The 15,384-nt window shown below is 37.8% G+C and overlaps 2 protein-coding genes across 7 annotated transcripts in view; one reads left to right on the top strand and one right to left on the bottom strand.

Annotated features, from left to right (window-relative positions):
• Positions 1 to 15,384, top strand: part of LOC126751978 (uncharacterized) — a 180,444-nt gene that overhangs the window by 85,957 nt on the left and 79,103 nt on the right. The window lies entirely within an intron of this gene.
• LOC126752002 (uncharacterized) lies at positions 5,144 to 13,812 on the bottom strand. Its single transcript, XM_050462519.1, has 2 exons — positions 13,665 to 13,812; positions 5,144 to 5,929 (listed from the first exon to the last, which is right to left on the bottom strand). Exons 1-2 carry the CDS (start codon positions 13,716 to 13,718, stop codon positions 5,303 to 5,305), a joined length of 681 nt encoding a protein of 226 aa, XP_050318476.1. The 5' UTR covers positions 13,719 to 13,812; the 3' UTR covers positions 5,144 to 5,302.

Genomic DNA, 15,384 nt, shown 5'->3' with positions numbered 1-15,384 from the left:
GACTCCAAATGAGCTTTATCAGAGCTTTATGACCCCATGTATCAACTGAAAATGAATCGGTCCATTTTATTCATTTGTTTTTTGAGTGCCAGTTTATTTTTATCGAAAAGTTATTACCCTTGTTTGCTAGATAAAGGTTATGCAGTTTAGTTTTTATAAATTTCCAGAGCAAAAAAAAAATTTTTTTTGATATTCCGTAAATAAGCAGTGAAATGATTTCCGGTTTAAGTGCATGCTTAGTATAAACCTTGAATGAGAGGACAGAATTAGATAAATATTAGGACATTTATTCTTCAAAGTACACATACATACATCAATTGATTGCCTCTATTAGCCGCGATTTATTGCCAGCAAACTTCTTTGAACTAATATCATTAAGAATATGAGAAATATTAATATTGACAGCGCTGAGCATTTCTTATAGCTGAAAAGTGTATACAGGCGCAAATTTTGATTGCTCAGTTTATATAACAGTTATATGCTATAGCTGTCCGATCAGACCAATTTATTCGGAGACAGCATTTTTCCCTTAGTCAATAATAGGTGCCAAAGTTCGTGAAGATATGTATCTTCTCAAATAAAACGTTTGTTCATACAAGAAATTGAGTTTGATCGGTTGGTTTGTATGGCAGCTATATCTTATAGTGATTTTATATCGGCGAGTACAACAAGTGAGTAGATCTTTGTAGAGCAAAACGACTTGTACGAAATTTCAGATCGATGTTTGAAAAACTGAGGAAGTGGACATACATACATACGGCAACTGCCAATAGAGACGACGTGATTTTGACAGCTCGTGGCAGCCATGGTTTTTTCGGAAAAAGTTGTAAAATTTTGTTAGTGTGCTCAGTAAGGTTTGTCATTTCATCATGTTACATTTGACTTTGGTATAACGCTTGGAATTGTGCCAAAAGTAACTGTCTAAGATTATTACGCAAAATCTTCTCTGGCGGCTATTTAAAAGCTCTTCGCGTAAAACACGGTCGTCATAACACCCATTCCGAGGCGTTATTCAAAGCATAATTGTAAAATTCGAAAATTTTTTCTAGTGTGTCACCTTCCCATTCAAAGAAAAGCCCATACTGAAGAAAATATCAATGCCGTTCAGGTCAGTATTGAGGCCAATAAGTCAGTACGACGTTGTTCTGTACACTTGGGTTTCTCTCCAATGATAACATGGCGAGTTTTGCTGTAGATTTGGCTCTGCGTTTGCATAAATCAGAACTGAAGCCAACAGACCACTTGAAACGCCGTAGCTTTGCTGATTTAGCACTGGAAATGATGGAGGCCAAAGACGATTTTCTTCGTCTTCTTTTAGGGTGAGTGAAATCCTCGTGTGGGTCAGGAAAGGTAATTGCATTCCCAAAAATTTACTACTTTGCTTGGATTTTGATATGGCTGGTCGTATTTCTTTCAAAAAAGCTGCCAAGATCATGCAATTTGTAATCTTTAGATTACTTTCTCTCAGATTATGTTAAATCTAAGGCTTACAATATTCAGCGCATTATAACCAAAATTCCAACCAGTTGGCGTAAACGAGTGGATATATGCTAGCGGAGTCGTGGTGACCGTTTGACTGAACTTTGTTCAAATCATAAATAGAAAATCAAAATAAATAAAAATAAATCATAAAATATCCATTCTTTTTGATGAAATATTTCAAATCATCAATTTTATGGTATCTGAAACCGGTCTTTAAAAAGGCAGACTAAAAAGCTGGAAAGGTTTCTCTAAAATGTATCTAACCATAAAAACACATGTAAATAACCTTTACAGCTGGCGAACAGGGGTTCCTTAGGAACAGCATTTTGTGAGACGCACGTTCTGGCAGAATGTTATAATAACTCCTCTCACTTATTCACATAATTAGGTATAAAAGAGAAGCATCGTTGACATCAAGTTAACTTAAAAAATTTTTGAAAATATTTTATATCATGACCATTTTTTGGGTACTTATACGCGTATGAATCTAACTAACTATCAAGATTATAATATCTGCAATTTCGCAAAAGTTTCACTACAAGCTTTCTCCAGTAAGAGTATACAGTTATAATAAATATAAATCATATTTTCGAAATTACATTTCATATTTTTTACTACAGTTACAACTATTACCTTAAACTCAATCAAAATATTTAAATTTTTGCCAAATCCAACAAGTTGCACTGAATCTAGTCTGAGCTGAACTCCCACCCACATTTACTCTCCGTCGACTGAACTCCATTTATTTAAATTTTCAACTCAAAAGTGAATTAACTGTGTACATGAACGCCTAACGTTCAGCTTATGACGCGCCTGAATAGCGCACTTGCCATTTCTTTGCTGCTGTCGTTGGCAAAGCAGGAAGCGGAAAAGGAAATGAGCCTATTAAGCCGCGCTGTGATGACGGCAAAAATACCAAGCGGCGAGTTTCTAACGCAGAGAAATGGCAAGGCTAAGTGGAAAAAATGAAATTTGAGAACATTTAGGGATTTGCCATTGGCCGTTACGGCATTTCTGCTGGTTGACCAAATTAAGCTGCGTGTATGTAAATAAATTGCTCGGCAGCACGCAAAAGTACAGGCTCGTTAGGTGCACAATGACGTCACTTTTTTTATATTGTTGCTTAGGCGCCAAGCTTGTCGGGATTTCGAAACAATTGCTAGTAAAGAATTTGCTGTTTTTATTGTAGTTGTTGCTGTGCGGCTTCTGGCAAATGAAGAGAATTCTTTGTTGCGTAGAAGATTTAAATGAGTGCGCTTGGCAGATTATGGTGTGCAGCTTTTAATTGCTGAAAATTAATTTGATTTGTTGTCAGCAAAGGAAATTGCTACAATCTAATTTGGACATTTGCGAGGAAATCGTGCAACAATTAATGCTTAAGCTGTTCGTTGGAAATATAGCATTTTATACTTTTACAATGGAGTCAAACAACTTTTTTGTGGCAATGGATGTTGTGCACATATAAATTCTATGAAAAAAGCATGGACTGAAAAGCAATTGATAATTTTATTAAAAGTTCCCGAAGGCTATTGGCTTAAATTTTATTAGTTTTAAAGCAAATTTTAGGTACTTTTGAGTATATTTTGAATTTGAAAAATAATTATATCTCAACCTCAACAGGTTTTCTGGCCTAAAGTAAGTATTTTTACTGTAGTCATTATAATAAATTATATGAATTATAAGTGTAAAAGCTCTGTTCAGTAATCTACACAGTCTAACACATACAGCACATACATATTTAACTATATATTTTTGTGCAACTTTTCATACTCAAAAAATTCAAAACTCAAAAAAATTCCAAAAACTTTAACAGTTAAATTGATTATGCTATTAAAAGTTTAATTTTCAGCAACTCCCAAAAATATTTCTTTTTTTTTTAATAAAAAAAATTAAATTTAATTAAAGGTAGACAAAATTAAAATTAAATTCATTTTGTTTTAATTTTAAAATATATATTATATATATATTTTTAATATTTTTTTTAATTTTTTTTAAATTTGTTTAAAAATTTTTTTTTTAAATTTTTTTTAAATAAAATTTTTTTTTTTTTAGTTTTTGTTTATTAATAATCCCTGAAACAAGAAAAAAAAGCCAACTTCAGTTGCTCCGAAGCTATAATACCCTTCAAAAAACCCATAAAAGTCATTTGCTTACCAGTTGGATGAGTTCTCTCTCGATCTCTTTCTCATTCTATCTTAATTGTCAGACATACTCTCTGCATTATGAAAACAAAAAAATTTATTTAATTTAAATTACATATATTTTATCTTTGGAATGTTGAAACGATTTCTCATCTACTAATATTCCCAAAATTTTCCCAACATTATCTCTCTTCATTTCTCCACTTACCTAACAACATTATCGGTGTGAAAATCATATGAAAAGCAAATGTCACGTTGACATCGTTATTTTCGAAATGCGTTAATCAAAAACGTAAACGCAAATGCAGTTGCACACCGGCGATTAACCCAGAAATCGTCTTTCGCAACCGAACACTGAGTATACAACTTTATTAACTAGGTTTTGAAGCGTCGCTCGACATACTTATTAACGAGCATTTGTATGTGACGACGTCGTCAATGCGACGCTCGTGTTATGTCACGCCAACGGTCGTAAATATCACGAAGCTTGCTACCAGCTTGAATAGTATTGTGTGGGAGTGCGCCGGAAAAGAGTACTAACTCCAAAGTAGCGTTAACTCTGCTGTTACAATACAGTATTTATGTACGAAGGTTTGCATTCATGGGAGAAAAATATTTAATTGTCAGTGTTGCTTGTTATCATTTTGTATTGCGCTGCGCCTTAATAGTAAGTATACTTAATTAATATTTTGCAATGCGACGCTTGCTCTAAAATTAAAAACAGTTTTTTTCATTTTTATTTCCGCATGATTTACCAATGAGGCGTAAATATTTTTCGACCGTTAAGCGCCTTATTTTTTAAATGTATAAAACTAGTTCACTCGCACAGAGTTCAATTACTTAATGCTTTTCTTTGAATAACATTATCAATAAATGGACATTCAGTTTTATATTGAAGTGCCTTTCGTCGAGTATACTTTCTTATAATCTTTAAAATTTTTCGAAATATTTAAATTTATTAAATGAAAAAAGGTGCGTGAGAGTTGAAATTGGAGCATTTACCAAGAAATAACGTAACCCATCATAATGGGTTTCAGGAAGGTTAGGTAAGAATCCAAGCAAAAATCAAGAGTTGTCGGCTCATAATTCCGGCCTCTTTTTACGAATAGCTTCCCGCAAAGGACGCATTACACTCAAATAGTATTTCTCGTTGACAGTTTGGCCGGACGGAAGGAATTCGGAGTGCACCACACCTCGATAAATGAAGAAAACTGTCACATAATATTGCTTAGTGACCTCTTTTGAGGTGAAATTCCGGCGAGATAAATTGTGTCAAGAAAATTTAAACATGTGTGAAAGTGACCGCCAATTTTTGAACAACGTAATCACAGGTGACGAGTCATGGATCTTTGGGTATGATCCCGAGACAAAGAGGCAATCTTCCGAGCAATTTGAGAGGATAGAAAATGCAGCAGCATTCATTAAGTATATATGTACTATTCATTCATGGGGCTCACGATTCCTTGTAAATGGGCAGTTAAAAATTAATTAGATGTAAGTCATTTTCATAAACAAATTAATTTGTTGCAAAGTTAAAGTTCAAAAATTTTATTAAAGTGATATATATAAAATATTGTATGAGAAATTTTATAGAGGTTAGTCAGCATATAATATTATTAAGTATAGTATAAGAGAGATCTGGGTATATAAGGTCGTATTACGTTAGGCATAGTTGTATATTACTTGAAATATATCCCCAAGCAAGAAAACAAATACAATCGGTCACTGTTAAACCGTTTGTTCAGATCGACTAAGTCGGCCTCCTTCAGTCGCTCCCACGGCGTTAGTGTAGCCACAAAGTGATTGAATGCTATGACAAATTTATGTGTAATTGCAAGCCTTTGAGCGGACAGCTCGTTATCAACATCTGTCCAACCAACTTTTCTGAGTGCGGCAACCACTTCTAGTGGCTTATTTACAGGCCCACGAAGCTTATCCCACAGATCACTGATAATATGGGAAGCTTTTTTTAAGTCATCGGATTCTATGTCAAAGGCCTCCAACTTTGTTAGAGTAGCTTTTAGATCAGTAAGTATCTCTTTAACATCGTCACTCTTCTCGGTTAACGCTTCAAGTTCAAGGATAAGTTTTTTGAAGACGTCACGTGTTTTACTTACGTAATTTTTGTCATACTCATTCCTCAGATTATTGGCAAATTGATTTAATGCTTCACGCCTTTCACTTAAGCTCAAACGTATCTTCGGTGTTGTTGCGCTTGGAGTGCCGTCTTGCATCTCCTCTGGATAAGAAACCGAAGTGTCCTCCAAATTAGGACGGTGATCATTTTGATTTTGCGACATTGCCAGCTGTAAGGTATTAAACATTACATTAGTTTTTAGTGGTATAATTTTGCAGGACCTTACGTACCTGAAAAGCTGCACAGGCAGAAAATACTACAATAATGCCTCAGAAATGGACCATTTTTGCTCTACTTATAATCTCCGCTGCTCTTATGTGCTTCTTTAGTATCGAGTGCGTTCCCAACAACTGAATAGACAGACAATCAGGGCGCAACTTTATATAGCATCATATGTAGGTACATTCATCCTTATTCATCGTAAATATTTAATTTTCTAAGATCTTATATCATTTACATTTAATTAGCGGTGACAATGCTTTGATAAAAACCAGTTTTGTTAAGATATAGCTTTTGTTAAGATTTAGTTTCAAACAATACATACATATATACATACAGATGTCGTCCAATTAAGAATTATTTTCTATTCCAAGCGTAGCCAGGTTTTTCTCCAACTGGTCCTTCCAACGGAGTGGAGGTCTTCATCTTCCTCTGCTTCCCCCAGCGGGTACTGCGTCGAATACTTTTAGAGCTGGAGTGTTTTCGTCCATTTGGACAACATGATCTAGCCAGCGTAGCCACTGTCTTTTAATTCGCTGAACTATGTCAATGTCGTCATATATCTCGTACAGCTCATCGTTCCATCGAATACTATATTCGCCAATGCCAATAAATCTTTCGCAGAACCTTTCTCTCGAAAGCTCGTAGCGTCGACTCATCGGTTGCTGTCATCGCCCAAGCCTCTGCACCATATAGCAGGACGGGAATTATGAGCGACTTATAGAGTTTGGTTGTTGTTCGTCGAGAGAGGAATTTGCTTTTCAATTGCCTATACTCAGTCCGAAGTAGCACCTGTTAACAAGAAATATCCTGCGTTGAATTTCCAGGCTGACATTGTTGGTGGTAGTGTTTACGCTGGTTCTAAGATAGACGAAATTATCGACAACTTCAAAAGTGACGTGAGAGCCAAGTCGCGAGTGCGACGACTGTTTGTTTGATGACAGGGGATATTTCGTCTTGCCCTCGTTCACTGCCAGACCCATTTGTTTTGCTTCGCGGGTGTAGAGGCCGATGATATCAATATCATCGGCATACGCCAGCAGCTGTACACTCTTATAAAAGATTGTACCTGCTTGATTAAGTTCTTCAGCTCGAATTATTTTCTCTAGCAGTAGGTTGAAGAAGTCACACGATAGAGAGTCGCCTTGTCTGAAACCTCTTTTGGTATCGAACGGCTCGGAGAGGTCCTTCACGATCCTGACGGAGCTTTGGGTGTTGCTCAACGTCAGTTTACACAGTCGTATTAGTTTTGCCGGGATGGCAAATTTAGACATCGCTGCATAAAGGCAGCTTCTTTTCGTGCTGTCGAAAGCAGCTTTGAAATCGACGAAGAGGTGGTGTGTGTCGATTCTCCCTACACGGGTCTTTTCCAAGATTTGGCGCATGGTGAATATCTGGTCGGTTGTTGATTTACCAGGTCTAAAGCCACACTGATAAGGTCCAATCAGTTTGTTGACGGTGGGCTTTAATCTTTCACACAATACGCTCGATAGAACCTTATATGCGATGTGTAGAAGGCTTATCCCACGGTAGTTGGTGCAGATTGTGGGGTCACCTTTTTTATGGATTGGGCAGAGCACACTTAAATTGCAATCGTTGGGCATGCTTTCGTCCGACCATATTTTACAAAGAAGCTGATTAATGCTCCTTATCAGTTCTCCGCCGCCGTGTTTGAATAGCTCGGCCTCCGCCGCTTTGTTGTTCTTCAGGCGGGTAATTGCTATTCGAACTTCTTCATGTTCGGTCAATGGAACGTCGGCTCCATCGTCGTCGATTGGGAAATCGGGTTCGCCTTCTCCTGGCGTTGTGCGTTCACTGCCATTCAGCAGGCTGGAAAAGTGTTCCCTCCATAATTTAAGTATGCTCTGGGCATCGGTGACTAGATCACCTTTGGGGGTTCTACAAGAGTATGCTCCGGTCTTGAAACCTTCTGTAAGCCGCCGCATGTTTTCGTAGAATTTTCAAGCATTTCCGCATTTCACGCATTTCTGTCTGCAAATGCATCTCGCTTCCCTCTTTGTCGTGTTGTGGTCGATCGTAACGTTGCGAGGTAGGCAGTCTGCTTTTTCTCCGCTGCGACACGGCACTCCTCGTCGTACCAGTTGTTCTTTTGTACTTTCCGAAAACCAATGGTTTCGGTTGCAGCTGTACGTAAAGAGTTTGAAATGTCGTCCCATAGTTCCCTTGTGCCGAGTTGTTGACGAATGCTCTCAGAGAGCAGGAGTGCAAGCAGAGTAGAAAATCGTTCGGCTGTCGGTTGTGATTGCAGCTTCTCGACGTCGAACCTTACTTGTGTTTGTTGGCGTGCGTTTTTTGCTGCACAGAGGCGGGTGCGAAACTTGGCTGCAACAAGATAGTGGTCCGAGTCGATGTTAAGACCTCGGAGCGCACGCACATCTAAAACACTAGAGACGTGTCTTCCGTCTACCACAACATGATCGATCTGATTGGTAGTTTTTCGATCCGGAGAGCGCAAGGTAGCTGGATTAATCTTCTTTGGGGATGTTTCGTCGTGGAGGCTGAATTTACCGACCGTAGTGCCAAAGATACCTTCTTTGCCCACCCTGGCGTTAAAGTCGCCAAGCACGATTTTGACATCGTGGCGGGGGCAGCTCTCAAAGTGCGCTCCAAGCACTAATAAAAGGCATCTTTGCTCACATCGTCCTGCTCTTCCGTCGGGGCGTAGCGCAAATCAGCGATATGTTGAAGAACCTCGCTTTGATGCGGATTGTGGTTAGACGTTCATTCACCGGAGTGAATGATAGTACTCGGCGACGGAGTCTTTCTCCCTCTACGAATCCCATACCAAACTTGTGCTCCTTTATATGGCCACTGTAGTAAATGCCACAAAGACCTACTCGTCTCTGTCCTTGTCCCGTTCATCGCATTTCTTGGACGGCGGTGATGTCAGCTTTTATTTTCACTAGGACATCAACCAGTTGGGCAGCGGCACTTTCCCAATTAAGGCACCGGACATTCCAGGTGCATGCCCTTAAATCGTAGTCCTTATTTCGTTTGCCATTGTCGTCATCAAAAGGGGGTCTCTCATCCGCGGCTTGTTGCTACCTTTCATTGGGGGTGTTTTTTTACGTGCCGGGTCCCAAACCCAGCGCACAACCCTATGTAGGGGATATTTCGCCTTCTCACTTTAGCTCACCTTCAAACGGATGTTCCTAGGCTACACAGAAGATACTTGGTCAAAGACCGGAAGTCGTGAGCTGCTTGCGTCATATGTAAAAGAATCGTTTCTGGCCACTCCCAAGTGAATGGCGATCAGAGAACTTTCCTCACTTGCGTGAACTTCTACACATGACTCCATCCTCCATCCTCTTTAATGTATAACCTTTGTAAATTTGCAAATCATCTGTTTGTCAGTCAAAACCTGCAGGTATCCGTAATGGTCCCACGTCACATCTTTCAGGGCAGTCAACGGAATAACACATAACAATGTCCGACTAATATACTAATGCTTACTACGCATTTTAATTTTATGGTGACCAATAACAAAGTCTTAAAGCTCGACATTAGGATGACCTTGATATTAATCGAAATATTTTTTTTTTTTTATTACAATTAAATTTTTCAAGGAAATTTGTGATAATAATTGCCAAAAATTAATTTTTTTCCAAATCTTTCGATTGCTTATGACCTATACTCATCTATTAACTGTTGAAATTTAATTGTAGATTACTAAGTCAGTAATTGATTTTTCTAGTACAAATAATCAATTTTTGATGAAAATACTCAGTATTGCAGTAAACCGCTAAATCCATACTGTGAAATCGGAAATATGAAATTATTTTTATTTATTAACAACCACAGATAACTTGATTTTGATCAATAAGTTTGTATGGCAGCTATACGCAAAAGCAATCTCACATACAACTGATTCCGATCATTTAATTTTGGCGCTTCTGACAAACGAGCAACTTTTTTAGGAAAAAAATGTATCAAAAACTGAGAGCCTAGCTCAAGTATATGCAGTCAGATGAACGAAAGAATGGACAGACAAGCAGATGGACATGACAAATCCGACTCAGCTCGTCATACCGATCATTTATAAATATATATATCGTCACCTGAAATGCAAAATAACGTATCATCAAAAAATTCGAAATTGAGTATCTTACTGATTTCGCTTCACTACTTCAAATTACATACATAATATTACATATGTTCAACATTTTCAGGTTTTGTGGTCAGATATAAACCAGTTTTAACCAATATTAAAATTTTGTTTCACTCATGTTACATTTTATTTCGTGTTTCATTCGTGCCACTTTAAATTTCCGAAAATGTTGTTACGTTATTTTGCATTTCAGGTGAAGATATATACATATACATATATTACCAGTGTTTCTGAACAGTTAATGGAGCTTTCACCGTATTTTTTATTTATGAATTTTTTGTTTACCAACCTGTCTTCTAAGTTGGTTCGAACTAGACACAGTGTGCAAAATTTTACTAAAATCGGTTCAGTAGTTTAGGAGTCCAAAGCGGACAAAGAAAGTGAAATGTAATTTTTATATATAAAGATCTCCGACGTGACCTTTTTGCTAATACAAATATCGTGCCACACTTAGACTTTACATTTTTCTTACCTGCAGCGCTAGAATGAGGAAAAACATTAATCTTATCGACTTGAGTTCCATAATAATTTTATATTCCAATATCTTTAATAGCAAGGTGAAGGTAATTTATAGTGGTTTGGCTTTCACTACTGTTTTGATATTCACGCTACAACTTCTAATTTAATTTCTTGCTAATAAAATACTATAAATACGTGAGAAATTTGATTATTTATTTGTATTTATTACGGTTATGAAGATTGCCAAGGTGAGGAAAAAAGTATCGAAAATAATTTCATTTCGATCTCAGCTCTAAAAGTTCAACATATTACTCCACAAGGCATACCATCTACAACTTCACCATATCTGACGAAAACACACCACTCTAGACCGACCAACAAAAGATATAGTCGCCACGATCACCAGCTCTTTTCGCAATCAACCGCCTTCGAGGATACGCAACCCCGAGCATACGCAATACGTGACCTTTTACCTTCGTCGGGTGTACCTGCCAGAGGTTTCTTACCAGACAACTGGGCCACGTACGCTTTTTAATACTATATATGAAATTTAAATATAAGAAAAAGAAACCAAAAATAATCGTGTTAACTTTTTTTCTCGGTTTCGTCATGAATGGCTTGCTATAAGTTAAACAGCATTGTAAGTAGTTCAAGTTTTCCATATCTCTCTTTTTTGATTCATTCATGTTCACAGTGACACTTGACCTGCCTCGAAGTGGTTGGAATATTTCAAACTTTTTAGAAGATATCATATGCCTTTCTTTAACAAACACAAGTATTTGAGTAGCACAAAGCAGTTAGTGAAGGTCGAGTAGTCATCGAACACTTGCGTATATGAGATATAACTATGAGCAAAAAATAGTAAGAGTTTGTTTATGATTTTAAAATTCTAAATTTTTTCTTCAAAACTTATGTCGGCCATCTCAAAGTTCATTTCCATGGCCCAAATACACTTTCAATCCTTGAAACGCTTTTAAAGTCAATTTCCGGAATATCCTTCATGGCGCGATGCAATTCACGGTTAATGTCTTCAATTGACTCAGTCTGCTGAATGGCCAGAAGTCACACGGTGCCAAATCAGGCGAATAGGGTGGTTTTGACACGATACTAGTTAAAACTTTTGCGAAAACCTCACGAAGAATCAATTCAGTATGCGACGGCGCATTATTGTGGTGTAAAAACCAAGAGTTGGCGCATTTTTACAATTACAATTTCGCGCAAACGACACACAACACTAAAATAGTATTTCTAGTTGACAGTTTGCCGGTCGGAAGGAATTCGGAGTGCATCACACCTCGATAATCGATGAAAACTGTCAACATAGCTTTGATTTTGTACCTGTACTGACGTGGTTTTTTCATTATCGGTTCAACTATGACACGATATTCATCGTTGCATCGTCCGTTTCCATATCTTAAGCATAGATCCTATACTCATCGCCAGTCATAATATGTTCCATGACATCCTGGTAGTCGGAAAACTTTGTTTCACAGAAGTTAAAGCGGTGCTCTTTTTCAAAAAAATCGAATGATTTTGGAACCAATCGTTGTTTCACTTTGCTTAGTCCCAAATGATCTTTCAAAATGGTTTTCACTGATCCTTCTGATATAACAATAATGCCAGTAACATCCCTGACTGTTAATCGCAACAAGCAAAAACATTCCAACATTCTGAACGTTTCGCAACAAGAAATTTGATTCCGGAGCACAAAATTTAATGGAACTTCTTTTTTGAATAATTTCACTCATCGTAAAAGTTTCCGAGTCCACTTTGTGTACTTCAGAAAGACAAGCGTATAACACTAATTATTAGTTTGATGCGATATTTGGCACAGATGTCACTGCTAGTCATATCAATCTAGAAAAAAAAATATTTCGACGAATAAGTCTTCGCGCGAAATTTAAAACAAAAATTCTATTTATTTTTTGCTTGGTTAAAGTAATGGTGCTTGAAATTCATTGTGTTTGCTTCAAAGAGATGCCGTAGGGTATGTCTTTACAAATAATGTGTATTCTAAACATTTAATATAACCTCCTAATATTTGGCATCAGTATACCGTGAAATGAGACAATTTTATTACAAACTGAGATATTTACATATAAAGCATATGATAGTGGCTGAAGTAAGCAGATGCACCGCAGCAACATTCATTAATCAACTACTGTTCATTCGTGGAGCTCACGCTTCCTTGTAAGTGGGCAATTAAAAATTAATTAGATGTAAGTCATTTTCATAAAAAAATTAATTTGTTGCAAAGTTAAAGTTCAAAGATTTTATTAAAGTGATATATATATAAAATTGTATGAGAAATTTTATAGAGGTTAGTCAGCATATAATATTATTAAGTATAGCATAAGATACATCTTGGTATATAAGTTCGTATCATGTTAGCTTGTAAATTGTAAATTACTCGAAATATATCCAAACCGAAGAAAACAAATCCCATCTGTCGTTGTTAAACCGTTTGTTCAGATCGATTAAGCGGGCCTCCTTCAGTCGCTCCCACGGCGTTAGTGTAGCCACAAACTGATTGAATGCTATGACAAATTTATCGGTAATTGCAACCTTTTGAGCGGACAGCTCGTTATCCACATCTATCCAACCAACTTTTCTGAGTGCGGCAACCACTTCTAGTAGCGCATTTACAGGCTCACGAAGCTCATCCCACAGATCACTGATAATATAGGAAGCTTCTTTTAAGTCATCGGATTCTATGTCAAAAGCCTCCAATTTTGTTAGAGTAGCTTTTAGATCAGTTAGTATCTCTTTAACATCGTCACTCTTCTCGGTTAACGCTTCAAGTTCAAGGATAAGTTTTTTGAAGACGTCACGTGTTTTACTTACGTAATTTTTGTCATACTCATTCCTCAGATTATTGGCAAATTGCTTTAATGCTTCACGCCTTTCACTTAAGCTCAAACGTATCTTCGGTGTTGTTGCGCTTGGGGTGCCGTCTTGCGTTTCCTCTGGATAAGAAACCGAAGTGTCCTCTAAATTAGGACGGTAATCATTTTGAGTTTGCGACTCTGCCAGCTGTAAGGTATTAAACATTACATTAGTTTTTTTTTGTGGTGTAATTTTGTAGGACTTTACGTACCTGAAAAGCTGCACAGACAGCAAATACTACAAGGATGCCCCAGAAATGCACCATTTTTGCTCTACTTATAATCTCTGCTGCCCTTAGGTGCTTCTTTAGTTTCGAGTGTGTTCTCAACAACTGAATAGACAGACAATCAATTCGCAACTTTATATAGCATCATATGTAGGTACATTCATCCTTATTCATCGTAAATATTTAATTTTCTAAGATCTTATATCATTTCCATTTAATTAGCGGTGACAATGCTTTGATAAAAACCAGTTTTGCTACGATTTAGCTGTTCTCGATACTCGCACGTTCTGTTATTATCTATATCAGTACCTATATATAGATCGATTTAAAATTATTTCCTATGAAATCTTGGCTGTAATATTTAGCTGTGGTTAGTTAAAAACCAAGTCAATTTACTACTTATGAGGGAGTGAGGATGTCCATATGTTGAATTATTGCTGAAGTTTCAAACAATACATAAACATATATGTGGTCCAATTAAGAATTATTTTCTTCTTATTCTTAATTGGCGTAGACACCGCTTACGCGATTATAGCCGAGTTAACAACAGCGCACCATTCGCTCCTTCTTTTTGCTACGTGGCGCCAATTGGATATTCCAAGCGTAGCCAGGTATTTCTCCACCTGGTGCTTCCAACGGAGTGGAGATCTTCCTCTTCCTCTGCTTCCCCCGGCGGGTACTGCGTCGAATACTTTCAGAGCTGGAGTGTTTTCGTCCATTCGGGCAACATGACCTAGTCAGCGTAGCCGCTGTCTTTTAATCCTCTGAACTATGGCAATGTCGTCATATATCTCGCACTGCTCATCGTTCCATCGAATGCGATATTCGCCGTGGCCAACGCGCAAAGGACCATAAATCTTTCGCAGAACGCAGGACGGGAATTATGAGTGACTCATAGAGTTTGGTTTTTGTTCGTCTAGAGAGGACTTTGCTTCTCAATTGCCTATACTCAGTCCGAAGTAGCACCTGTTTGCAAGAATTATACTGCGTTGGATTTCCAGGCTGACATTGTTGGTGGTGTTTACGCGGGTTCCAAGATAGACGAAATTATCTACAACTTCAACAGTGACGTGAGAGCCAAGTCGCGAGTGCGAGGACTGTTTGTTTGATGACAGGAGATATTTCGTCTTGCCCTCGTTCACTGCCAGACCCATTTGTTTTGCTTCCTTGTCCAGTCTGGAGAAAGCAGAACTAACGGCGCTGGTGTTGAGGTGGGTGTTGATATCAATATCATGGGAGTCTGAAACCTCTTTTGGTATCGAACGGCTCGGAGAGGTCCTTCCTGATCCTGACGGAGCTTTGGGTGTTGCTCGACGTCAGTTTACACAGCCGTATTAGTTTTGCGAGGATACCAAATTCAGACATCGCGCATAAAGGCAGCTCCTTTTCGTGCTGTCGAAAGCAGCTTTTAAATCGACGAAGAGGTGGTGTGTGTCGATTCTTCTTTCACGGGTCTTTTCCAAGATTTGACGCATGGTGAATATCTGGTCGGTTGTTGATTTGCCAGGTCTAAAGCCACTCTTATGAGGTCCAATCAGTCTGATGATGGTGGGCTTTAATCTTTCACACAATACGCTCGATAGAACCTTATATGCGATGTTGGGAAGGCTTAGCCCACGGTAGTTGGCGCAGATTGTAGGGTCTCCTTTTTTATGGATTGGACAGAGCACACTTAAATTCCAATTTGGGCATGCTTTCGTCCGAC

Source organism: Bactrocera neohumeralis, chromosome 3 (genome assembly GCF_024586455.1).
Source record: "Bactrocera neohumeralis isolate Rockhampton chromosome 3, APGP_CSIRO_Bneo_wtdbg2-racon-allhic-juicebox.fasta_v2, whole genome shotgun sequence".
Classification (NCBI taxonomy): domain Eukaryota; kingdom Metazoa; phylum Arthropoda; class Insecta; order Diptera; family Tephritidae; genus Bactrocera; species Bactrocera neohumeralis.
The sequence above is the reverse complement of the archived record's forward strand: the minus strand, read 5'-3'. Positions and strand labels throughout refer to the sequence as shown.